At 37.5% G+C, this 25,642-nt stretch overlaps 2 protein-coding genes across 2 annotated transcripts; one reads left to right on the top strand and one right to left on the bottom strand.

The window, feature by feature from the left end:
- Nucleotides 1–833: 833 nt before the first annotated feature.
- On the bottom strand, nucleotides 834–7,149 carry eps8l1a (EPS8 signaling adaptor L1a; the record flags this gene model as incomplete). The annotated part of the gene is made up of 13 exons (XM_079253037.1): nucleotides 834–878; nucleotides 2,533–2,665; nucleotides 2,986–3,148; nucleotides 3,786–3,936; nucleotides 4,082–4,222; nucleotides 4,308–4,416; nucleotides 4,586–4,744; nucleotides 4,821–4,969; nucleotides 5,054–5,128; nucleotides 5,205–5,293; nucleotides 6,062–6,194; nucleotides 6,839–6,897; nucleotides 7,041–7,149. The coding sequence occupies 13 exons, from the start codon at nucleotides 7,147–7,149 to the stop codon at nucleotides 834–836; spliced, it is 1,515 nt and encodes a 504-aa protein (XP_079109163.1).
- Nucleotides 7,150–11,680: 4,531 nt separating this feature from the next.
- slc6a16a (solute carrier family 6 member 16a) lies at nucleotides 11,681–25,432 on the top strand. Its single transcript, XM_079252225.1, has 12 exons — nucleotides 11,681–11,907; nucleotides 17,166–17,391; nucleotides 17,565–17,722; nucleotides 18,902–19,028; nucleotides 19,114–19,289; nucleotides 19,756–19,866; nucleotides 19,980–20,221; nucleotides 20,392–20,572; nucleotides 22,502–22,703; nucleotides 23,094–23,253; nucleotides 23,394–23,556; nucleotides 24,213–25,432. Exons 1-12 carry the CDS (start codon nucleotides 11,905–11,907, stop codon nucleotides 24,558–24,560), a joined length of 2,097 nt encoding a protein of 698 aa, XP_079108351.1. The 5' UTR covers nucleotides 11,681–11,904; the 3' UTR covers nucleotides 24,561–25,432.
- The last annotated feature ends 210 nt before the right edge of the window (nucleotides 25,433–25,642 follow it).

Genomic DNA, 25,642 nt, shown 5'->3' with positions numbered 1-25,642 from the left:
CTGATATGTAAATTGTTATTTACTTGGGTTCATTTGACCACTGGTGAAAATTATTCATAAAACTCAGCTTGAGTAATGTAATTGTCAAAGCACACATCCAGAAGATGTTAACTTACCTCAGCGCTGTCTTTGTTAATTTCTGTGGTGTTATTTTGTGATAATTATATCAAATTAAACATATTTTTGTCTTGTAAGGCTGATAAAAAAATTGCTTAGATGTCAATGTTTTATGCAATATTTATAATATAATGAGTTTAACCATTTTTCATTTCTTTGAGTCTTTGTTATGATATGTGATTAGACAATCTGTGTCCAAATAAGAAAGAAAATATTTTATTATTGCAAATATAATGTCTTGTATTCTGTGATATACACAATAATTAACATGTCACTGCAGAGCACAATGGAAAGCGACAGCACTGAAGCTTTAGATGTTAAACAACATATTCGATGTGTATTTGAACTAAATAGATTATAATAATGGGTTATTGTGTCACATTTATGTTTACTAAACAGTTTCAAGTGCTGCTTTGAAGATATATAAAAAAAAAGATGTGAACTGTAAAAAATAAAACACAATGAAAGCCAAAGAGTAAGAATATCACTTGTATAATCTATACTTGGAACATGACATCAAAAAAAGTTTGTATTTCCATTAAAAAATCACTGAGTCTTTTGTTGATTAATCCGATATGTGTGTAAGATTTGTCTGTGTGTATGATTAAAAGATTAATAGAACCTCAACTTAAAACTTGCTCTGATGTTGAATCTGTATTAGTGAACGTTAATATGTGTCACACATCACTCCCTTATTTCATGTCAGTCTTCATCTTTCACTTCTCCATCGCTGCCTCTAGTTCTGAAGCTTTGCGTACGTCCTGATTAAAAGAGAAAAAAAAAAGTTTATTGAAGTCAGTAAAAGAAAACTTAAACTGGTTGCTTTTGACTCTAACATTGTGGATTCTTTACATCAAAACCAGCAGCGATGCACAAACACTACCATCAACACAGCCAAGAGTGGCACTTGAGTTTCCTGATTATTGCCTCCAAGTGGCAGCAAAATACACAGAGAAGTGGTTCTGTAGTAACTATACGAAGTCATGCAGAGGTAAATTCTGACTCTTACAAACATCAAGCCAGTGTGGTGGAATCATTGAAAATGACAGCAGAACTCAAAAGTCTTCATGTTGCTTTTCACCTACTACTGCTTTATCAATGCATTATACAGCCAGTCGCACAGTATTGCTCTGTTTTGTTGTTGTTATTTAACACCAACATTGTTAAAAAAAAAAAAAAAAAACTCACAAAGGTGACAGATTTCTGCAAAAAGGATGAGTCTTTCTATACCTATCCTGACTGAACTTAATAACAAGGATATTATGTGTATTACAATGTCAGTAGACCAGGACCTTTACACATGTATTCAATCAATGTTTTGCCCTACTACCCTCATGGCTTAGATACAGACCTCAAAGGTGCAGGACAGCCCAATGTTGAAGGAGTCTGATGAAATGAAATCTGATTCCTTTATTCTTTACAACCTTTAACAATAGATTATGCTGAGTGACACCTGCTACTGGAGTGAAGAATGTAAAGTCTGTTGTGTGTATTGTTCTTTTGTTACTGTTGCTGTTTCTGTTTGTTAAACAGTTCAGGGTTGTGCAGAATTTCCTCTATGGGACCATGAAGTGTAATATTATTATAAATGTGTAAACTTTTAGGTTCTAGTGTCCACATGGGAACAGTAATCAGGAATTTGTGGAACAGCATGAGCTGTGAGCTGCTTTATGCCTGTGTTGGTGCTTTAGTCTTTTTCTGCCTTTGAAAAACAAAATATAAAATAAAGAAATATCTTAGTCTATCTAAAATTAATAACTCTAGAATGAAAACTGTCAAATGCAGCAGCTCTTGACCCAAATCAGCCCTCTATATCTGGAGCAAAATTTTTGTAGCGTCAGCATCATAGGCTGTGGGTTGTTAGATGTCTGGAGGACTGCACATCTGTACAGCTGTGTTAAGGAAAAGTTTCCATAGGTTTAAAATCCCACTATGAGCTACTTGACAACACAATGGGGTGGATCTGGTTCGCTTCTGCCATAAAATAAGCTACATAAATAAAATTGCCATGTTTGATCAAAACATTTTAGTCCTGACTGCTTATTCTAGTTCGATGTCACTGGAGTTAATTTTCCACTTTTAAACAATGAAAAGGTCTTTGTCATGTCAGCTGTAAATTAAGATTGACTTATTATGGTAAATGTATAAAAAAAAAAAAAAAAAAAAAAGCATGGATAATAATGCAGATTATTCAAAAAGACTCTTTTTCTTCTGTGTGTTTTGTTGGTTTTTTTTTGTTTTTTTTTTACCACTGTGAAATGAAAGTCAGTAACAGTGTGGTTAAATGTTGCAAGTCGAAGCAGAAGTCAAGGTTGAGTAAACAGATGGCAGTGGACACATGGACCCAAGTATCACTGTACAAACACACAGAAAGACAAACATACACAAGTCCATCCAGAATAACATTGGACTAACCTCCAGAAGGGCCTTCTGATCCATCATCTTGCTGTAAACCCTTGCTCCTTCTTCTGGTGCCACAGTGCAGAGTTCCTCCTTATTTAGGGAGAACAGCTGTGCTCCATCTAAAATTCCCAGTCTTTCAATTGTTCTAAAAGAAGTTAAGTAAACAAGAAAAGCAGCGTGTGTTGTCTAATCATTGTTGAATACTTCAAATTGAATCATTCGCGATCAACCTAAGTGTCTTCATCGTAGGTCAAGAAGAAGAATTCAGTTGTCAAAAGTGAAGTCATTTAAAGCAAATTCAGGTCCACCCTCCTATTTACCTTGGGGCTTTGAATGTTTTCTGTTCAACTCAGAACTCTGAGTTGCTAAACTGCATGTAGTACATATTATACCATCCCCATTCAGTTCAAAGCAGGTAATACTTTACGACTCTGAATGCTCATTTAAGTTCTGTCCCACACTCACATTTGAGAGAAGCCTTTTGCAGTGAGCCATGCCTCAACCTCTGCAGATGAAGAGTGGTAGTTCAGGGGAGTAGAGGTGTTGGACAGAGAAGGAGCTACTGGCTCATGAAGCAACTCTCTTCTCGCAGCTAGCCGCTGTAGAAGCTCATCATTCATTATCAAGACTGTAAAAATACAGTAAATGCATTTACACACAAACATATAATGTACTGCATCATCCACAGGATGAGGATTCAAAGTATTACATTTACTTAAGTTCAGCCCTGTTGCCCAACCACATAGGTTGCTTATATATTCAAATGAGATGCATACATAAAGACAGCCAGAGGTCTATTTTTTTTTTTTTAGAAAAACATAATACTTAGGCTAAGAAGTGATTTGGGCAGAAGGGAATGGGACAGGACCTTATACTACAGTTAGATAAAGAATTATTTTAGCACAACTTTGATTAAATTTAAAGTTTTATCATACATATGAGCTTAAAGTGCAGACTGTTTGATTTTAAGTTTATTTACATACAAAATTCAGTTGAAGTTTTTGAAATCACAACTGCGTGACATGTAATGACCTCAAGAGGTCAAATGTAATTTATTCAGAAGCTATTTTATAGATAGACATGTTTTTTTTTTCCTTTTTATATGTTATATATCTGTTAACAAAAAACAAAAAAAGATCACTTAGTAAAGATAAATCTATGCATAGAAAGATGAACAAGAACAGCAACTAAAGAAAGCTAAGCTTGTAGCAGTGTAGTGGTATCTGGGGGTGTGCTCTCATCAATGAGATAAATAGGTACATTACCTCGATCATCATCTTTTCCTCCTGAAAAGGCCATGGATGGGAGAACCATACTCTGAACCCGTGCTGATAGGCTTGTAGCTGTGGGACTGATTGCATCTGAGCCCGATGGAGTGTACGAGAAGTATTTTGTACGTGGAACGAGAGCTGTTTTCTGTTGTGGGAAAGCAGGAATGGATTGATAAAAAAAAAACAAAAAAAAAAAAAACCTCTTAGAAAGCGTGAATCAAAAAGTCATATTGTTTGAAGCAACACAAATACAATTCTGCACACTTGTGGAGCTGTGTCTGCAGTTGTACCTTTGATTCCCTTCGAACCACTTGATTGTCTTGCTCTGGATTATTCAGAGCAGACAGAGGCTCCAGTATATTATGGGGAATGAATCCTATTTGATCAAAGCGATTCCGACACTTCCACCAGCGCTTTGATGAATCAATTACCTAAGAAAAAATGATTCACATCAGTCTAATTCCAAATTTCACCCATGTAGCCATCATATATGTCAGATGCGAATGTAGGCAGTACCTCTAGCACCTCCCCGTGAAGCACGGAGAGTTCACTGCTGTTTCTGGCTACAAAGTCGTAACTGCAGGAGTAGAGTCTCTCGCCCTCTGGTGGGAGACCATTTTCAGCTCTGAAATTAAAACATCATGTTCAAGTTATTCGACAAAAAATAGCAAATTTAACTCCAACATTAATGTTATGGTTCTAAATTTTAACAACTGGCAGAGTTAATTTATCAGACAATTTACGCTAATTCCAGTCGCAAGGAATTTGGTGATTATTATGACTCGGACACTTACTCATTGCCTTTCCCTTGGCTCTTCTCTCTGGCAGCATCCAGTTTGTGCTGTAGCTCAATGGGATCTTCCAAAAGCTGTCCATCTGAGTCAACTCTCGGAGGCTCCCAACCATCCATAAAGGTTGGCAAATATGGAGGAACAGCCACATCAAGTTCCAAACTAAGAAAGGAGTATGTTTTATGTTAGAACAATGTGACAATGTAAGTCAAATAGATAAACACTTAAACACACAGACCAGGATGAAGTCCAGTTGCTTCCTAATGAAGTCCACAGCTTTTTTTCCTCCTCACTCAAATGCTCCTGGAGCAGTGTAACAGCACCACTGGTCATAGCTGGGCTGGCCACAGATGAAGCCAACTCTGGCCCACCAGTTGCTTTCACCATCTATAAAACAGAGGATTTTTACTACAATGACGGCTGCAGTGACGTTAACACAGAAAACACCAGAAAGAACATCTAATGTCCCACCAGGGTGAGAGGCCTAAAGATGTGATGCAGAAGCTCTGGGGCATCTGGCTGCGAGATGGATGACTTGAGACGGTCCTAAATAAAACAGTAAAACAGCATTTAGAGTTGTTTTATTCAACTTTTCAAGAATTTAGGTTTAGTTTTGTCTCACCAGCAGACAGAAGCAGTACTTAATTTTCTGAAAGAGCTCCACAAATGCCTCCTCTGATGGAGGGATTGCTTTCATGGTCAACAAATCACCTGTAATAATATGAGAACATTCACCTGAATGACCAAAATAACATAATGCACAGTGGAAGACATCCAATCCCTGTTTGTGAGTATTAGCATATAAAATCTGTCATACTGTAGCTGAACACACAGAAATGAAGTGGCTCTTTATCTTCCTGGCTTGACTCAGCAGCAGTTTCATTGTATTTACTATGTTTTTTAGACAAGCTTGGCCTCAATACAGTAAAAGCAGTTTTTTGTGGGGGCTTGTGAGTTGTGTAAACATAAGAATGTCAGCTTTTACAGTCTGGAATGTCCAGGTGAGCTGCTATACTGGATGACCAGCCCACATCAACATATTTCTTTTTAGATTAGCTGGGACTGCCTCCGAGGTGGGGGGAGGGGCCTCACACACCTACAAGAATTTTCTGAATTCCCAGAGATTTTTTTTCCTCTTCTTGCCATTTGCCTGCAGGCTCTTTCCAGGTGTGAAAAACTGTGGCTTTGTTTCAGCTTGTGTCCTTTCTTACTCTTTTTTTGCTACACAAGAAGTCAGCAATTCCCAACTATCTGCAAAAGCTCCTCTGCAGTTTTAAATCAAACCTCTGATCAATCAGAAAGACGTAATCGGAAACACATTGTGATGCAGCTTTATATCTAAAGGTGCAGGCATACCTGCTTCAAAGTTTATTTTATATTTTATTAAAGAAAAGCACTTCTGCCTTTGCAACTTCATAGTTGATATTGTGGGAAATCAATTTTCCCACAATGTGGGAAAATTGTGGGAAATGATGTTACCTTCTTGATTTTCTTTCTTGTTTTCCCTGCTTCTCTTCTTCTTTCTTTGATTGAGAATACACTGTGCCTCAGCTGTCTGCTGCAAGCGTGACATGAATCTTTCCACATCGTCAAAACAGTGGTTTAAGATCTCCTACAGGAATATTTCAAATACAAAGGATGTAGTAATACAATGCATTTATTATAATGCCTTAGAAAAAATTATGATTGTAAGCAATGCAACAGTCAAAACCTTGTGAATGCAATGCTTCAATGAATCTTCCAGGTTATTCACATAATTTCATTCAGTACTTTGTTTTAAAAAAAAAAACTAATGCAGAAGCTTCAGTCCAAACTGTAGCCTTAAGATTTAATATGGGAATAAACATCATTCCAATCTCAAGAAGACATTCATTGAACTTTTTCTTGCGAGTTGATAGGGCTGCAAGGAGTTAGTTACTTGTACTATCAGCAAATACAGAAAGGTTCATTTAGGTTTTAAAATAAGGAAAGTTCAGTATGTTCATTCTCTTTATACAAGCATGTCACACATCGCAGAGCTGCAAGTCTGTTTTAATACACTTTCAGCACATTTTGGTTTTTATTTAATGACTTAATTTTAAGATTACATTTCTTTAAACATGATGGGACCGTACTTTTTTAAAGACTTTTTTTTACACAAGTTGCTATTGTCTTTAAATTTTAAGAAATTTTATTGATAAATTGCTAATAATATTTGTAGACACAAATAATGAACAGGCACTTAAAGAATGCTTGATATCAATATTTTGTACTCACCACTTCTCTGTCTGCCTTTAGTGAAGATGTGTCAGAGGATTTACCGCTGGTGCCATTTTCTGCGTGCATATGTACACAACAGTTGATGCAAAAGCAGATTTATTTACAGAAATGCTTAGCATTTCACATGCAGCAATTTTCAACCATGCAAATTGTTCAAATATATCTTTGTGCCAGTATTGCATGTCCATATATACAGTACCTTTGCCAGACTCTGTGGGCAGCCCACCAGGAGGAGGCTGTTTTCCAGGAGGGATCAGTAATCTGACACCTGAAAGCTTTCGCGGGACCACCAGAGGAGGTGTTGACATCTGTTGGATGTAGATGCGAAGAGGGTAAGCTGATTGTGATACAATGTACTTGACTCAAAACTTTATTGAACATTTTTAAAGTGAGATAAAGCACATTTTAAAAAACTGTTTTGATACATGTGAATGTATGAGAGGGATGGTGTGTGTGTAGGGGGAGTGGTGATGTTGGTGGTGGTGCTTTTAAAAGCTGTAGAGCACTTTGTGCTGCATTTTATTGTATGAAAAGTGATTCATAAATAAAGTCTGATTTGATTTTGATTCGTTTTGATAATGATAATGGCAAGTTCTCATTAAAACCCAAAATCACAGTGATGGGGTTTGGTTATCAGAAAAGGAATACAAGTATAATTTCTCAAACCCTCATGCCCTTCAGATGACAGAGAAAACAATTTAATCTTTATCGTAATCCTTTGCAGTAAGCTCTTCCTTTAATTTCTCATAAATGAAATCTTGTGCTTTTTATTTGATCTAACAAATGTAAATATAAACCTATATAAAGTGAAAGATTTTACCTAACTGTATTTGTGTAATTTACATCTTAACTTTGTGTTACTTTGAATGATAGTAAAAAGGACAGCGCTCCACTCTGCCACGTTCCAAATGTCAGAGTTTTGGCTGAGTGACAGATCCACAAGACAGGAAAAACCACTGTCACTAGGTGGTATGCAGATGACACATTCATCAAAACTTAAGACAGAAACTGTACAAACTAAATTTGAAAAGATAAAAGAAGTTTACATTGTGGTGTTGTTGTTTGTTTTTATTTGTTTGTTAGTTTTTACAGTTTTGTTCTTTTCTTCGTTGGCATGGTGATAAGACAGTGAGCACTGCATGACCTTTTTCACCGGTATCAGGAAATGTTTTCAGGGAAAAAAGCTTAATGCAGACACAGATACTGTAGTACTTTACTATAATTAGATTAATCACACTTTAACTAAAAAGTGATAGTTTCAGTTGGGTACTGATGTAAGACTGCCAGCCCTCTGACAGGTGTAACTTTACCTTTCTACCTTTCACTTTCCCCCCCTCTGTATTTCTCTTTAACACACAAACACACAGTTAAGTTGTGAAATCTACATGCATCATCTTACCTTTTCATGCAGTTTGAGAACTTAAGTCCAATGCACAAGCACCAATCCTTCTTCAAAAGTGGATGTGTGCTGAGCCTAGCTGTTTATGAGAGGACGTCCTACCTTCTCGAGAGATGCCAAAACAAGAAAAACAAGTATGGCTTTCCATTGCATGTTGTCTGTGTTGCTTTCAATCTCCCCTGATTTTCTGATACACACACACATATGCTCCCTCCCTCCAATTCTTTCTCTGTATTCTCTCTATCTACATCATGACAGACGTTTCCGACTGTGGCATGTGCTTTCAGGTGAATGTGTTCTGCAGCCAAATTAAAAAAAATGTATTGCATTTCTCGTAATCCTCTCCACCCACACAAATACAGCAACATCAAGTTTCACTTAAGATCACAGCACCAAAGCCAGGGTCAAGATAAGTCTTTTAAGTGGCCCTTTAATTAAGAGTTAAATTAATTAATGCCTCAGGTAAAAATGAAATAAAATCTATTTCAATAGTGATTATTTTTTATATTGGTGTTGGTGGAGGAGAAACATTGGATCAAATAGCCCAAATTAACTTTATCACATTTCATAGGAAAATAAGTTTAATATGAAAAAGAAGAATGAATACAGTCATAAGATATTCTCATGGACTGAGTGAAACCAAACTAGATAGTTTAATAATGAGTAAGTTTCCAGGTATTGCAGGAATCTGTTAGTGTAGGAAGTGTCTGAAAGGAATGTGTCTGAAGAACCAGAGTCTGACGTACATTTTCAACAAATTACAGGATAATTGTGATGATTTTAAACAAGATAAATGAAAGATGCCCGATGCAATCCAAGCAGAAAGGGGTCCTTCCATGTTTTGGAAAAAAAAAAAATCAATGCTGACTAAGCAAAAATAAAAAATAAAAAAAAAATAGGAGCAGACCCCTGAGTTAAGCAGACTGCAATTATGCAGGTGAGTGGTGACACCAGGTGGTCAAACTAATCAAACTTCATCTTATCTTGCAGTTTTCTTTAACACACAAACTAATGGTTTTCTGAAGGAAACTCAAAACAAATATTTATGAATTTACCTACAACTTCATTCTTTGAAACACAGCACTGCTCCAAGGAACCTGCAACGGGCCAGATTACGCCTGTGTTCCATTTTGGTTTATAAAACAGATCTCAGAGCAGCATGAAAACAGAGAACAAAAGAAAAGAAGCAAAACAAAGAATAACGCTTAAATCTCTGTTAACTAAACAACATACATAAAACGATGATTTAGTTGCATTAAATTGGATGAATGCCTAATATAGCCAAAAACAGAGAGGAAAGTGTGTAACCCACTGTGTGTAACCTACCCCACCACTGCTGAGGTTGTCATGGCAACTCCTCACTACATCCTGAACGTACGCTGAGAACACCGCCAAGTGTAAGAGTAAGTGTAAGAGCATATAAGTTGTTATTATGTTATTGTTATAATGTTACCATGATACACACACATACACACACACACACACACACACACACACACACACACACACACACACACACACACACACACACACACACATATACAGTACCAGTCAAAAGTTTGGACATACCTCCTCACTCACACCAAGCAAAAGGTGGTTACTTTGAAGAATCTAAAATATAAAACATATTCTGGTTAATTTACCACTTTTTTGTTTACTACATAATTCCACGTGTGTTCCTTCATAGTGTGGATGTATTTAGTTGTACTCTGCAATTAAGAAAAAAATTAAAGAAAAACCACTCTACTGGTACTGTATACATATATATATATATATATATATATATATATATATATATATATATATATATATATATATATATACATATATATATATATATATATATATATATATCCATGAAAAATCATGGATGTTAACTGGATGTAGGTCATTGGGAGACATGGCAATGTAAAGGTGTGTGTAATCAGCATAGCTGTAAAAATCAATGCTGTGTCTTCTGGTGACATCCCCAAGGGTGTTTTTTACAACAGGAAAATTGATTGCACCCCCCCCCACCTCCCAGCACACACCCCACCACCACCCCACCATGGATGAAGATTGTCATAACTATAAGACTGACAATATTCTGACACATTAGTGTGATAAGCTTTCTGCTTTTTGTATTGAAGGGCAACAGTCTGAAACACACATATAACACTACAAACTTGAAAGAGCCACAAAAGACAAAAAAAAAGAGACAATAAGTGATAGCCAAGGCTGGTAAGAAATTATAGACTGTCAACAAAGACTGTCAGAGATACATGAGGCTCAGCAACCAAATTAAGTAATAATTGTATTTTTGGTACATTTTATTTGTCTCAGGTTTAGTTTAAAGACTTTCTGTATCCGTTCAGAGGAGATCATTTTATTCTATGCAAAACAAGGGCTTTTTCAGGCTTTTTTCAGTACAGCTGAATTAACTTTAAATCAGAATTAACTTGATTCTATTCACCAAATACATCACAGATGGCTAAAACCTCCATTTTCATCATCTAAATGATTACAATAAGAAATAAACGTTTTTATTGTCTGTATTCCTGATTTCACTAACATGATTTTTGATTGACATATAGTATTTTCAAATTAAGCACCTTTTTCAGCATAAGTCACCTTTAACATCTAACCATGAAAAAGCATTTGTGTAAAACGTAAAATACACATTTTGTGTGAACTGGAACTCATCCATAATGTTGTGGAATTCTCTCCACCAGAGGGAGAGGGGCTTTGTCATATCCAGCAAACACGTGGCTCAAGCAGGGAAGCCACTGTCTTGTGTCCAGTGTCTTGACTTAGCTGACTTCCAACAGTATCTTCTATTTACTCCATTTGCCATCGTGAATTATTCAACTTTCGCAAACATATGAATAAAAACAAGAATAGTAATAATAATAATTACCTTTTTGTCTCCTCTAACAGCTGTTTTGCACGTGCTGACACAACCCAAAACATGGGGAGTTTTCCTAAGCTCCTCCTTTTTGGTATTTTAATTGTTGCCTTGGCAACAGTTTCGGCCTTTTAACTCTTAACAATCTTCCCTCGGACATCATAAAAGTGTGAGTCAGTGATGGAATCGGGGGATCTCCACTACTCATCCATAAGTAAAAGACAAGATGCCGTTATCTGACCTGTCCACTCCGCCCCCCACCCGCATCTGTCCTACATCTACTTCCAATCAAAGCTCTTATAGCTGAGTTGCAGTTTGCGGAGACGCCAATTAAGACGCAAACAGCGCAATTTTATTGCGTATTCTAACTTTTGTCGCGGTATAATTCAGCTTTAGTTTTGGGAGCGGTCCAGTCGTTTACACACAGCAGCGTATTCCTGTGTTGCCCAGCCCCGCTGGCCGTTTTTGGGGAAGGGTAGTTCAGCCCCTCCGGTGTCCTCATTGGCTCAGCTGTTGTAACCTCTCCTTCGTTTTCTTCTTGGCTTTGCGACGACAGTCTGTTCCAGCGCACGAAACGTGGCTTGAAGTTGTCAAAAGTTCCTGTTAGGGTGAAAGCATTTGTCCTTTTTGCAAAACTGTATCCGTTAACCTAATAATTATTAAAACAGCAAAAACAAAACAGAAGGGGTTTTAAAGTAGCCTTGTGAGAAGACCAGCAGAGAAACCAACACCAGCAGGACTACTGGAAACTCTACTCCTCTGTGGGACCGTGCTGTCAGCATGGTATGTCCACAACACATCGTTGTTTTGCCTTTACTTTCTATTAACTCGGCTTAAGTGTCCTAAATGCTGCTGCACACCTCGATTTGTCCTTTATTTTTTAAGTCTTAGGGGAAAATGTGTGTTATTTATTGAATAAGTTACAGATAATTGACTCCTTTGTTTTGTTTAAGCAGTCATAAAGCTGTACTTTACCTTTCTCTTGGATAATCTCCTCCAAGCAGCCGAGTTTTTGCGCCAGTCTGTGCAACTTTTATCCATAATGCTAAGCATATGCAGCAGCATTATTCAAAACAGAGCAACTATGGAAATCCTCTGCAGATTAAAACTGTGCTGCTTGCAGTCAAGCAGAATACAGGAAGTCGTTATAAGCTTTTATTATACACCCTGCTTTGTCACATGAAGCACTTTGTAATGGCATGCCAGTGTTGTCAGGGTTGAGGCAGTGGTAAATAATCTCCATACATCGAGATGTAAACATCATCAAACTAAAGCTGACTAGCAGTAGCCTGTTCCTGCAAATGTAAAACAGTTATCATGGAGAACAGTGTAACTATTCATAAACCTGCAGTTTGTTCTTTAGTTTGTCTAATCCGTTTTAAAGGTTTTCTATACTTTTTTTTTTATTTAATTTGAAATGCACACGCTGTACTCAAATATATATTTCCAGTAGAGGTGAGCTTCACTTAAGAGTGGAGTTTGTGTGTGTGTGTGTGTGTGTGTGTGTGTGTGTGTGTGTGTGTGTGTGTGTGTGTGTGTGTGTGTGTGTGTTCAAGACTGACAACTGTGTTATGTAATATTGAAGGCTTGGACATTTTATGTGTTATTGCATGTGTATTTCTGTCCAATATGCTATATTCTCATGTAGGATGTTGGTTATTGTTCTTTCATTATATGTGTGCTGGGTACTTTTCCAGAGCATATAAATAAAAAGAGTAATACCATTTTCATCTCATTACTGCTGTGTAAAGTCAGAAACATGATCAGAAAGTGCCTTTGTGGCTTCTTTATGGTCTTGCATGCTATTGTTTGTGAAATTATTCTTCTGTATTTTGTTGTTCCACACGTTTTTATGCTTTATGACTAATTTCAGCCATGCAGAAGATCTTGTGTTCTTCTGATTTTTAGTACTGTTTTACCCATTTGTTTCTCCATTCCTGTTTTGCTTGTGCAGCTTGATCTTGGGTTGAAAGAAGGTTTTAAAATGACCGTATGATGAGTGAGCTGATGGCCTCATACTTGTGATTGTTTACTTTTCCTTCAAGACAGAAAGTATAGGTTCAGACTGGGAAGAGAGAGAGAAAGAGAAACGGGAGTGGGACGACTCCACTCCTTTTCAAACATGACGTTGACATGTAAAATTGCACACTGCATGTGAAAGAAGCTTTATTCCAGCTGAATGTGGTGGGGCTGCAAACCGACACACGTGTTGTAGCCTGCATTTATTACATAAAGACTTTCAGCCAAGTAACATTTGTAAACAATGCACAGTACTTTTTAAAACAGTAAATGTTTTAGTACATATGTGTATAGGTTTTTTTTCAATATATATTCATGGAATTACTGTATGTGTTTAGTGTAAACACAAAGCAATATATGGCCATCAATACAGATAAGTAGATAAACATGTTTATCTTTTTTCAAACTAACAGTAATGTTCTACACATCTAGTGATAAGCTCCAGTATAAACTCCAGTTTAAACTTCCACCACCAGTTTTCTAAAATTACCCCAGTTTCTATGAAAAGAAATATAACAATTCAGTCCACTGTAGTAAGTTGGACCAGTGTTGTATGTGTTTGTTTATTTACTCAGCAGTATGAACAGACTTCTGGTTGCCTGTTTTCCAGCTACATCCAGAGATAGTTCCTGACTGACCAATAAGTAAAAATGTACAACAACTTTGTATAAGTGCTTTGTGCCTGCTTCTGTGTTTGTGTGTGTGACCTGGAGGAAATGGACCCAGGAGGCAAGAGGATAATTTAAGTTTAGCCAAGTATAGATAATGAGAAAGAAAGCATAGTAACTTTGCTTGTGCAAAGTGCAGAACTGCAGAAAATGTGTTTATGAAATAATTTTATTGAAAAGTTGCAAAAATCACTTAAAAAATGTTAAACCTACTAATTCTGATCCCTTCCTAACAAGATGCATGAACTGGTTTCTAGAAGTCCATGTTATGGTTTACATTGTTTTGGTCTGCTCACCAGCCGTTCTCTTTTACACTCAAAAAAGAGAGATGTGGCGCCAAGGTCACTAAACAAATAAACTATCAGAAACTTGGATCCCTAAAAGTTATGAAGCTCCATAGACGATTTGTTCAGAGTTGTGAGTTTTCACAATGTTGGAGGGTTGTAGATTTTTTTTTTTTGGTTTTTTTCCCCTCAGCCCTCTTACCATCTGTACCCTTTACATGGCCTGCACCTCAACCCCACCCACTGTATGAACCAATGTAAATCCAACACCTCCCAGCTGATTATCCCTCCTGCACCACACACACACACACATCACTGAATGGCTGCTGCTTGTGGAACTTCCCCACCTCTCTACTTGTGTATGCATATTTTTAACACAGTCTCACTCTCCTATACTCCTGTGTAAAGATTTCTGAAACCACCTGCCCTATCTGGCCCATGTGTGTCTTGAACAGCCATGTACTTTAACTGGGTCATACACCTCTTGTAATTTTCCATTCTCACCAGCTGATACCAACAAGGGCACATGTAAACGAGCCTGCTAGGTCATCTACTGTAGCCAGCTTGGTGTGTGTTAAGCCATTTTGGATCTGGCTTTCTCCTCTGAGCTGACTTATGACTGTTCAGCGCTCCAGAAATTCAACTTGTGATGAGATAATTAGCTGCAATGTGAAATTTATTATGAACTGACTTTGCAGTTTGTTCCAGTCTGTGGTTAATCAGTGTCTGTTTGCTGAAAATAGCATTAATGGAAATTCAGCAGTTGGTTGTTGCTGAAAAATGCTGACTATTAGTAGTATAGTTGAATTATAATTTACTAACTCACTATTTCTCACAATGAACGGGTAACATTTATGGGATTGTTATGTGACAGCATTTGTCGAAACCACAGCTAAGACCACATGTGATAGTGTAAAAACAGAACACAAGAGCTGTCCCCTCGTCAAATCAGCTAAAAGTGAACTATTAGTGGTGGGTTGTAGTCACCTCAGAGACCATGTACATGTACAATGTCTTTAGCAATTATCATAATTTATCAGCTAGAAATGATAAATACTTATAAATATTTTTTAGTGGATTAACACATGATTAAGGACGTGCCCTACCAATCAAAAGTTTGGACACATTTTGCTATTAAGATTTGTGGAACAATGTGTCCGAACTTTTGACTGTATTGTAAATCAGGGTTTCCTTATGGCTCTTCCAAACAGGAAACCAGACACTTAGATTTATGGCAGTGTTTGTCAATCGCGGTCCTCTGGGACCCCTACCCTGCATGTTTAGATATTTCCATCTCAAACACACCTGATTTAGATTGATTGAACTGCTCATCTAGTTCTTTGCAAGCCTGCTAATGAGCCGTTCATTTCAGTCAGGACCAGGATAGAGGAACCCTGATTTATGGACCAGAATGTCTATAGATATAATACTATAGTTTTAAAAAACTAGTACACTCTAGACAAAAAAAAAAACTGCCTTCTCGCACTAAAATAACTTCTTTCAGCAGTTTTGCATATTTTTCTACCAAGCTCTGACGTGTGCTTTTGAATTTTTCTTACATTACTTAAGAAGTGAGCACAAAAATATGGAAATTTCTTTTATAGTCTTTTTTTTCTTGGCACTAATTCTTATACTTTTGGAAAACCTGATTATTTATATTTAAAACAATATCACATTTATTTTTTAAAATTTATTTATTTGTTTGTTTGTTTGTTTGTTTGTTTGTTTGTGAAGGAAATGCATTTGTGGAATGAGTGTAGACTTGAGTATGTGGGTTGTGCTCATGAAAAACTTGCCAAATCTAGCAGCTGATTGTGCCATCGACTCTTGTTTGGTGTCATTTATGGAATATGATAGTTTAAATCCACAAAATAAATAAATAAGATGGCAGTTTTGTTTAACAAACAGATACCTTAGTTTGGCATTGACGGAGAACCTTTGGCAAATTTTTACATGAATGCAACTCACATACTCTTTCCTTACAGATGTGCCACTATTTAAAATGAAAAATAAGCAAGATTTACAGCAGTCTGGGAGTTTTTTTTTTGCCAAGAAGCATTTTTACAACCAAATGCAAATTTCCTTCCTTTTTGTGATACATATAGCAAACCCAAAACATAATATTTCCATTGGCGAGTTTCACAATTGGTATGAGATTCTTAGGCTGAGCTGTTTTCAGATTGCAGCAAACGAGTCTATTCTTGCTGTGTCTAAACAGCTCTTTGATTCGTCCAGAGGGCATTGTTCCAAAGAGGCTGTGTCCATATGTTCACTGGCAAACTAATATTTTCTTTGGACACTGAAGCATTTTCCTGACACGTCGTCCATGAAAGTCAAATATGTACAATCTCCTTTCGATCCCAGACTTTGACACTGAAACAATTATCTAAAAAACAAATCATTCATTGAACTTTTACAATCCCTGCAGACTTACAATTTTTCAAAATGTTTTATTATTATTATTATTATTGATACCTGGATAAACACACAGCTCTGATAATAGGTTTCTTAAGTAGTGACATTGTAATGGATTTATTTTAAATAATGATATGATCTTTCTTAATCTCTTGTCAAACTCCCACACATCCATTACTTATATTTAAAGGCCTAAGGGAACTCTTTAGATCGTTGCATGATGACTTGAAATCTAAGAGGACAGAAAAACTCACTAACAGGTTTGAACTAGACAAGTTATACCTGTCTCTTTTTAAACTAATGAACATATGATTGGAGTAATGGTGCTCAAATGTCTTTAACTCAATAAAAGTATTAATTTATTTAAATCTGCAACAAAAAAGTTGCATTTTCTTTTATCAGATTATGTCATGAGAGAAAAGCCCAAAAACACAATTTAACCTGTCTCAATGGCATTCAGAGAGACCCCTAATCTAATGGGATTAGCTTTAGTTTAAATTTTTTTATGCAGGAGTATCTGAGATATTTTGCTTTCTTTGTTCTTTTCAATAGAAAACAATAATTTATTTTAATTATTTGCTCTGCGCATCCAGTGTTAATAAAAAACTTCATTTGTCAGTCAGAAGTGTCGTTCTGCTTATTTTTCATTGAATAGAGGGAGAAACCTCCTCTGGACAGCAATGAGGATGGAGCCTGGTTGGGAGAGGGTCAGTCTGAAACGCAGCTTGCAGCTACACCTGATCCTGATGGACTTGAGGAAAACGATGCAGATCGGCCTGCGTGGGATTCTAAGATCCAGTATGTGTTGGCACAAGTGGGCTTCAGTGTGGGCTTAGGGAATGTGTGGAGGTTTCCATACCTTTGCCACCAAAATGGAGGAGGTGAGTATCTTTTATTAAAAAGACTTTTGGCACATTGGTCACATTAGCTCTCTGACACCACAACAAACACTACAACATTGTCCGGCATCGGACATGTCAGAAAAGCAACATGAAGTGAATCAAACAGTATGTTTGTATTCCATTTTTTAAAAGCCTTTCTTCTCTCCTTCCAGGCGCCTTTATGCTGTTGTATGTTTTTCTTCTACTGATTGTGGGAGTTCCACTGTTTTTTATGGAATTGGCGGCAGGCCAGAGTATTCGGCAAGGCAGCATCGGTGTGTGGAAGCACATCTCCCCGAAGCTGGCGGGGATTGGTTACTCCAGCTGTGTGGTGAGCGTTTTCAACTTTTGCAGGTTTTACAACTCAGATTTTTGTTCAAACTGACAAAAAATACTTTGGATGATTTAATAACTGGAACAGGTGAAAGCTGAGGCAGGAACGCAGTACCTTAAGCTTTAAGATTAGTCATTTGTGAGCAAAACGGTTACTCCTACCTAAAAAGATTATGTTGGGGTTTACAAGTTAGGAGCATGTTCAGAGTTTTTTAGTATAAATCCAAAACTGAAATCATCAACAGACTTAATGTTTCCCTCCTCACACTGTATTTCATTAAAAAACTTCTCTTTTTAACCTTTTTTATTTCATTCATTCATTCATTTTCCGAACCGCTTATTCCAATTCAGGGTCGCGGGGAAGCTGGAGCCTATCCCAGCTGGCTTTGGGCGACAGGCAGGGTACACCCTGGACAGCTCGCCAGTCCATCACAGGGCCATACAGAGAGACAAACAACCACACTCACGCTCACACTCACTCCTAGGGGCAATTTGAAGTGACCAATTAACCTATCATGCATGTGTTTGGATGGTGGGAGGAAGCCAGAGTACCTGGAGAGAACCCACGCATACACGGGGAGAACATGCAAACTCCACACAGAAAGGCCACTGACCAAACCAGCCAAGGATCGAACCAGTGACCTTCTTGCTGTGAGGCCACAGTGCTAACCACTGCGCCACCGTGCAGCCCCCTTTTTTATTTATTTTATCTATTTTTATTATTTATCTATTTTTTAATCTATTTTTTATCTTCTTTTTTTTTATCACTACCAGCAGTCTGTGTGTACTTCAGGATGATGATGACATCATGTCATGCTGTAACTTGAGAAAGGCAGTGTGCTGATGATCTTTGCTGGTAGTTTGTTGCGTAACACTTTTCTCTCCAGACGACACAAGGCAAACAGAAAGCTCAGAAACTTTCCGTGTTTGTACAACACAGTCGTTTTCACTTCATTTCCTAGTCATTGTCAAGGTAAAAAGCCACCTTTTCCTGGGATCACATCCATAAAAATTACGAAGCTAAATCCCATTTGCATCTTAGCTTAGCATTTCTTGCATTTTTTTAATCATAGCTGTTTAAAGAATATGCAGCTCACATGCTGGCAAATATCGCACCTGTCATTTCTCAAGACTTACAGTAAAATACGTATTAAGTAATATACCCTTTCCTCTTTAGGTTTGTTTTTATGTGGCTCTTTACTACAATGTTATAATTGCCTGGAGTCTGTTCTACTTGGGTAACTCCTTCCAGTATCCTCTGCCGTGGGAACATTGTCCAACTGATGTAACCACAAATGACACAGGTACTCACACAACGGTTAAGTAAAATACAACATCAGCTAGACACCAGGTCAAGGTTTACAGTGTTGTCTTGTCTTTTATCAACAGTGAAGGAATGTGCCAGTAGCTCACCAACGTCATATTTCTGGTTTCGGAAAGCCCTAAACATCACAAATTCCATAGAAGAATCTGGACAATTTAACCCCATCATGACAGGTTGTTTGTTGGCTGCTTGGACGATTGTGTCCCTGGCTATGATCAAGGGCATCAAGTCCTCTGCAAAAGTAAGACAATTCCTAAAAGAAGGCTTCAGATCAACTATTAGCCCTTCAGTACACAGTAATTTAAGCTCATGGTGTTTTTAAAGGAGTAAAGTAAAAGTTTGAGAGTTTGGCTCACATAGGTCTGTGCAAAGGCAACTAAATGAATTGAAATTGAAAGTAATTAATAAACAATATATATTTTTATTGAGAATTTTTTTAAAAATCTAAAACTAGCCTATTGTCAGTATGAAACTATGACCTATTTGGTCAAGAGCTTTCTGCAAGTGATTTGAGACAGGAAAAATTTAGTGCCTGTTTTTTGACAGATCGTCAAAATGTTCGCAGTTTTTGTTTTTTTGCTCGACTCTGGATTTTCGCAGCTTAGCCCTCTGGCTCACAATAAGACAAGATGGCAATCTCGCAAAAGGTTAAAATTTTCTGTAAAGCTGCTGGCAAATGATCTTTTTTTTTTTTCTTCTGGTCCTAGGTGATGTACTTTTCCTCAGTTTTCCCCTATGTGGTGCTCTTTATTTTCCTCATCAGAGGCTTGTTATTGGATGGTGCCATGGAAGGGATTACCTACATGTTTTATCCTAAAGTAAGCACAGGTTTCTGTTATTAGAAAGTAAGCAATAGAAGTTTAAGATTGCAAATGACAGTTTTGTAAAACTCCTGATTCAGCAAGACTTTTTTTTCTTATATGTTTTTTAGCTGGAAATCTGGGGCAATGTGCAGGTTTGGCGGCAGGCGGCTACGCAGGTGTTTTTTGCCCTGGGTTTGGGTTATGGCTCTGTTATCGCTTATTCCTCCTACAACCCAGTCCACAACAACTGCCACAGGGATGCACTGTTGGTCTCCTGCATCAACTTCATGACATCTGTGCTGGCCTCACTTGTGGTTTTCGTTGTGCTTGGTTTCCGTGCCAAAGATATTGCACTACGTTGTGTGGTTGAGTATGTATATGTATGCTTGAATAAAACAATATCATCTTGCTTTATATCGGGTGTGTACTTAGTCAAATATCACTTTTATCGTCAGACCAAACAGCAGGATGTTTCAATTACATTCAGTCACTGCAGTGGAAAGAAGTGGAAATTTTACTTTTTGTTTTGTCCATTTCCAGAAATCTTGGTGTATTAAAACTCATGTCATCAAATGGATCTGACCAGAACTGGTGGCAGGGGTTCAACATGACAGACCCAAGCTCTGTGTCTATAGCTGATTACAGAGCGTGGTACAGTCACTATAGCTCCATGGTGGGTCCTAAAATTACTGACTGCAGTCTAGAGGAGGAGATGAACAAGGTAAGTTGAAAAAGACGGAATAAAAAAACATGTTACGCCAAGAGTCACAGCTGGCTTCACAGTCATTAAAGAGCCTGAAAAATGCCCTCTGGAGAAATTATTGAAGCAGTGAAATAAGCAGCTTGAAGGAGATTTTGTTTCATTGAAGTATAGCAGATGTTAATGAGAAGATCACTAATGGATTTTATTGATGTCTTCATGCACTAAAATGTTGTCATTTGTGTCTTTACTATGTAATCCAGCATGAAAGTTTTGCTGTCAACAAGTAGATTATACAGTAATAACGAAGACACTGCACTCAAAAATGTTGTATTTCAAGCAGACTCTGTCCGATCCGTGGAATCCTCATCTACTTTTAAGAGCAAATTAAAGACTCAGCCGTTCACGGAGCACTTCTTTACTTAGTTCAACTCTTCTATTTGTCAGATTGAGTTTTAGAACTTTGTTCAGCTCTTTGTGACAATTTTGCACTGAATAAGCTGCACCCAAGACAATGTTGTGGGATCAGTTTTTCCTGGTATTTTAACAAAGGGACTATTGTATGGAGGGAAGGGAACAAAAGAAAAAAATTGCACTGCTTGCGGCACTACATGGCAACAACTGCATCCAACTGGACTCACAGTGGTTTGATTTCTTGCTTGTGTTGTTCTCACTGTCAGATGTTAAGTTGCTTTGGAGAAAAGCATCTGCTTAATGACTGTAGAATAGAAAAGAAAAACAAGGTATGCTGGCAGTCGAAAGTCTGGACACTTTCCCATCAAATCTAACTGGAAAGCATGTCCAGACTTTTGACTTGTAGCGTTTGTTGTGATCAAGTGTGAATCCAAATACTTTGACAGTTTTCAGTTTAGTCTGCTCTTTAGTTCACTAGAACTGGCAGTATCCATACTGAAGCAGGACCCATTTGGACTTGATAGCTTGTATTGCAGTGAAAGCATGGAAGCTCTTTATCAATAGAGTAAGCATGTTTTGCAACCTTTGTCAGAGGTCAATGAAATAAAAAAAAAAATCACATTCTGATGGAGTATTTGGGTCTCAGTTTTCACAGCGTCAAAGCTCACACCCAGGTGAGCTTTCTAGATTATGTAATGTTGTCAAATAAAAAGAGGAAAATTAAAGGTTTTTTTTCCTACTAAATATTATTTTGCAAAAATCAGATCAGAGTTTTCATGATTTTTTTAATATATTATGTATCTGAAGCCGAATAAACAAGATATTACAGGTTTGCAAACAAAACCTTTGGATTCCCATATTTATGTAACTTGAAATGAGCCCTTTCTTGAAAGCAGTGCCTATAGAGTTCGGCTCTCAGATGTATGTGATTGCAAACCTGTTTCATTGCGCAATGAATACGCAAAAGAAACAGAACTAGCTGACAGCCACAGAACTGGATTTATAGAGCTAAAAAGATGGAATTTCAAATATCATATTCTTAAAAAGCAAATGTAGCCATGTAGAAAGTAGTTTGTCTTGCATTAAGTTGTAGGTAGACAGGCATGTTCAATGATAAATGGCAACTCAGGTCAAATTAGGTTTCTAATTTTGCAACCTAATTAAGCTAAATGTTTCCATATGAGAGTAAGAGCAGCAGGTGTCCTTTGGAGTATCAGTAGCATATAGTCAGCATGCTGAGTTCCCAGGAAACTTGCAGGAATCTGGAAGGTTCTGTAAAACATCCCAAAGGCAAGAAGATAAAAACATATGAGACATGATCTCGGTGTAGTGCATAATAAGTGAATGCAAGCTGTGTTGGAGGAAAGAAAGCAGAAACTAGAGAAACAGCAGGTTAGAAGTACATAAAGTCCTGCTGGGGTTTTTTTTCCCCTAAAAATCACATTGTCAAAAATCGAGCTTCAGTTAGACTACGGTGTGTACATGGAGCTACTTGTTCAGCCACAATCCTACAGTCTTTCCTTGGTGTGCTTTCAGGGAGTTGAAGGGACGGGCTTGGCATTCATAGCTTTCACTGAGGTGATGGCTCAGTTCCCAGCTAGCCCCTTCTGGTCCACACTGTTTTTCCTGATGCTGCTCAACCTGGGCCTCAGCACCATGTTTGGGACCATGCAAGGAATCCTCACGCCTCTCATGGACAATTTTAACCTCTTGGGGCGCCACCGAACACTCCTCACTGGTATTATACACACATCAGCACATGTGCAAACACTGCTGCAAACACTTGTAAATGACAGACTATGTACAATCACTTAGGATGAAAGAGATTAAAAACTGTGAAGAAAATATATGTTGGATCTTGTTCTTGATTATATGTTGAAGTATTTTAAAAGTTAAAGGGTAACAAACCCGAAACTTAATACCAGAAACAAACAATATTTCAAGATTAAACTATAGAAATGAAGAATAAAGCCATGTCATTTTCACTGACAAGTTTCTAATAGAGCAATTTATTAGTGTAGTAATAAATGTTGAATAATTTGTATGTGCAGTAACTGTACTTACTGCACATGCAATGAGCAGTAAGTACAGTTATCTAACTGTGAATGTGTTCTCACCTGTCTTTCAGTCTTCAGCTGTCTTTTAGGATTCATAATAGGATTATTGTTCACCCAGCGCTCTGGCAACTATTTTGTGACTATGTTTGATGACTACTCTGCAACCTTACCATTAGTAATTGTTGTTATTTTTGAGACCATCAGTGTGGCGTGGGTATATGGCACTGATCGGTAAGGGAGCACTTCACTATCACATATTATTATTATTATTATTATTATTATTATTATTATTATTATTATTTCTAATATGCTTTATTGTTGTCATAGCTGCCTGTGAAAATATGACTTGTAAATATTTTCCATTGCTTCAGTTTCCTGGATGATATTGAAATCATGCTCAAGTGGCGCCCTCCTGTGGTGTACAAGTATCTTTGGAAATATGTGTGTTTAATGGCGATGATCGGTCTCCTGGCTGCCAGTTTGTTGCGCATGGTCTTCAAAAGGCCTACATACACGGCCTGGAATCAAACTACCGTAAGACATTTGCTTGATTTTGTTTTAGAAATGAAGGCTTTTTTTTAACAAATGGGTTGGAAGTAACTGGGCTGATGCAAATGAAGTCAAACAAGATTATTTGTGATTTTTCACAAAAATCTTGATTGTGTTTGATTTTTGTGTTTTGTAGTATATGTTACTTTCCTGATGGTTGATTTCTTTTGAAACTTTTACTGTGGCCACCTTCAGTGTTTACTTGCTGTGGCGTTTTGGCCTTTACTCTGAGATTTAAAAAGTGAACTGCAGCCAGTAAAATGTAGATCTGGTGACTCACTTGGCTAGAGACTGTTTACCGTATTTAACCTCATCATCATGCAGTGTTCTTCAGTTGATTTGGATGTATGTTTTGGGTCCATGTCTTGCTGAAAGATCACGTTTCATACATTGTGAGCCCACAGAGGCAGACCTCGTACACCTCTGCATTTGTTTCGTTGCTCCTGTCAGAAGTAAACTCATCAGTACTGCGCTGCATTTTGTTATCTTTCTTAGGATTTATTCTTTTTAGTTTCATTATCATTTTTCTTACCAACAAATGTCATTACATTACTTTTATCTTCTTGTTCAGAAACCTGTTGTAGTACTGATACAGTTTGTACTGTCTGAAAATACAAGTCTTCTCTTCATGCTCTTTGCAGGCCTCTGAGATGAGTTTGGAGTACCCAGGATGGGCCCTGGCTATGATTGTCATGCTCATAGTCTTTGCCAGCTTGCCAGTTCCAATTGGCTACATCCATTCCATGGTGAAAAACCGGATTGTCCGTAGTGGTCCGTCTGAGGAGGATGTCGGTCAGGAAATGCATCGTGAGTTGTACACCAAGTGTAATTCCTCTGATCAGCTGGATTCCAACTCCCATCAAGCCCCCTCTGAGGAAGGTGAGGGTTGCCCCAGGACTGTCTTCCTGCCGGTAGGTGGCGAACACTACCGGCTCCTGCCCCAACAGGAGGAGGACGACGAGGAGGAAGAGCAAGATACAGGAGTTTGATCTGTTGTATGTTTGTGGAAGGACAAACATGTTGAATTTACAAGAAAAGACAAAAAGGCAACGCAGCAAAGAGTGCTGCTCAAAGAGAGATCAGTCATTATCATGAGCTTTTTTGGTTTTTCTTCATCAGAAAATCATATCTGTATTATATCTGAATATTCAGCAAACACTAAATTGTTAATAAGCCAAAGTTATTTTTGCTGTTTTCAGTGCTGGTGGTACAATCACGGTCAAATGCAGCTCTTCCTAGTAACTCCCTTTAGTTGTCTGAACTGCATGTATGTTCAGAACATAAACACATTTGAACATGCATAAAAAAAGGAAATGGGCTGCTATGTTTGACAAAAGAAAATCTATTTTTGAAAACATAGCCAATATTATGTAAATGAGGTTTGATAAGCTTTTCTACATGTGGGAGTTTTTAACTGAGTGGCTTTTGAGTTGTGGAACGCAGCTACTGATCAAATATGCTTTATGGGGTATTTTTAGCTTTACAGTTTAAATTTGCATGAAAACATTCTACCTTCAGAAACTGTGATGTGTTTGCATGACTGTGCGTGCGTGTGCAAGTTTGTGTGTGTTTGAATGTTACTGTTGGGAAGCAGTTTGGTTGTGAAATAAAAAATAAAAAAAAAGTGACAGTAAGATCACCTCATTTTGTATCATTTTACCTCACAAGATCATAGCAAGGTTTTTACGTATGTTTGGATGAAATATTCAATGTAGCAGTGTTGTATTGTGAGGAATGGCAACTGAAATAAATATCAAGATGGCAACAGCCTGACCATGTCTCAAATGATTCACACATCTAACTCCAGCAGGATTCTGTAAATATTTCATGCATTGTGACAAGAAATGGTCGAACAAATATGGTTTATTAATTGTAAATTCGAGCTAGCACTCAGACAACGCCTGTGTCATTGACTTCTACTGTGTCTGTTACAGGGATTTACTAACAGGTGGATGTTGGTAAAAACCACTTATTTGAAAGCTGGATCATGTTTGTGCCTATAGATTAAAGCTGTCTTGGTGTGATGTACACTCACCGACTACTTTAACAGGTAAAATCTTCTCAATTGCTT

This window comes from Telmatherina bonti (assembly GCF_933228915.1).
Source record: "Telmatherina bonti genome assembly, chromosome: 14".
Taxonomy (NCBI): Eukaryota; Metazoa; Chordata; class Actinopteri; order Atheriniformes; family Telmatherinidae; genus Telmatherina; species Telmatherina bonti.
Note: the sequence above shows the minus strand (reverse complement) of the source record. Positions and strands in the feature narration are given on the sequence as shown.

Excerpts from the sequence above, each read along its gene's own strand:
- slc6a16a (XM_079252225.1), top strand. Across the intron at positions 19,290-19,755 it reads GCATCAAGTCCTCTGCAAAA|GTGATGTACTTTTCCTCAGT; the intron begins GTAAGACAATTC and ends TTCTGGTCCTAG. Across the intron at positions 19,867-19,979 it reads CCTACATGTTTTATCCTAAA|CTGGAAATCTGGGGCAATGT; the intron begins GTAAGCACAGGT and ends TATGTTTTTTAG.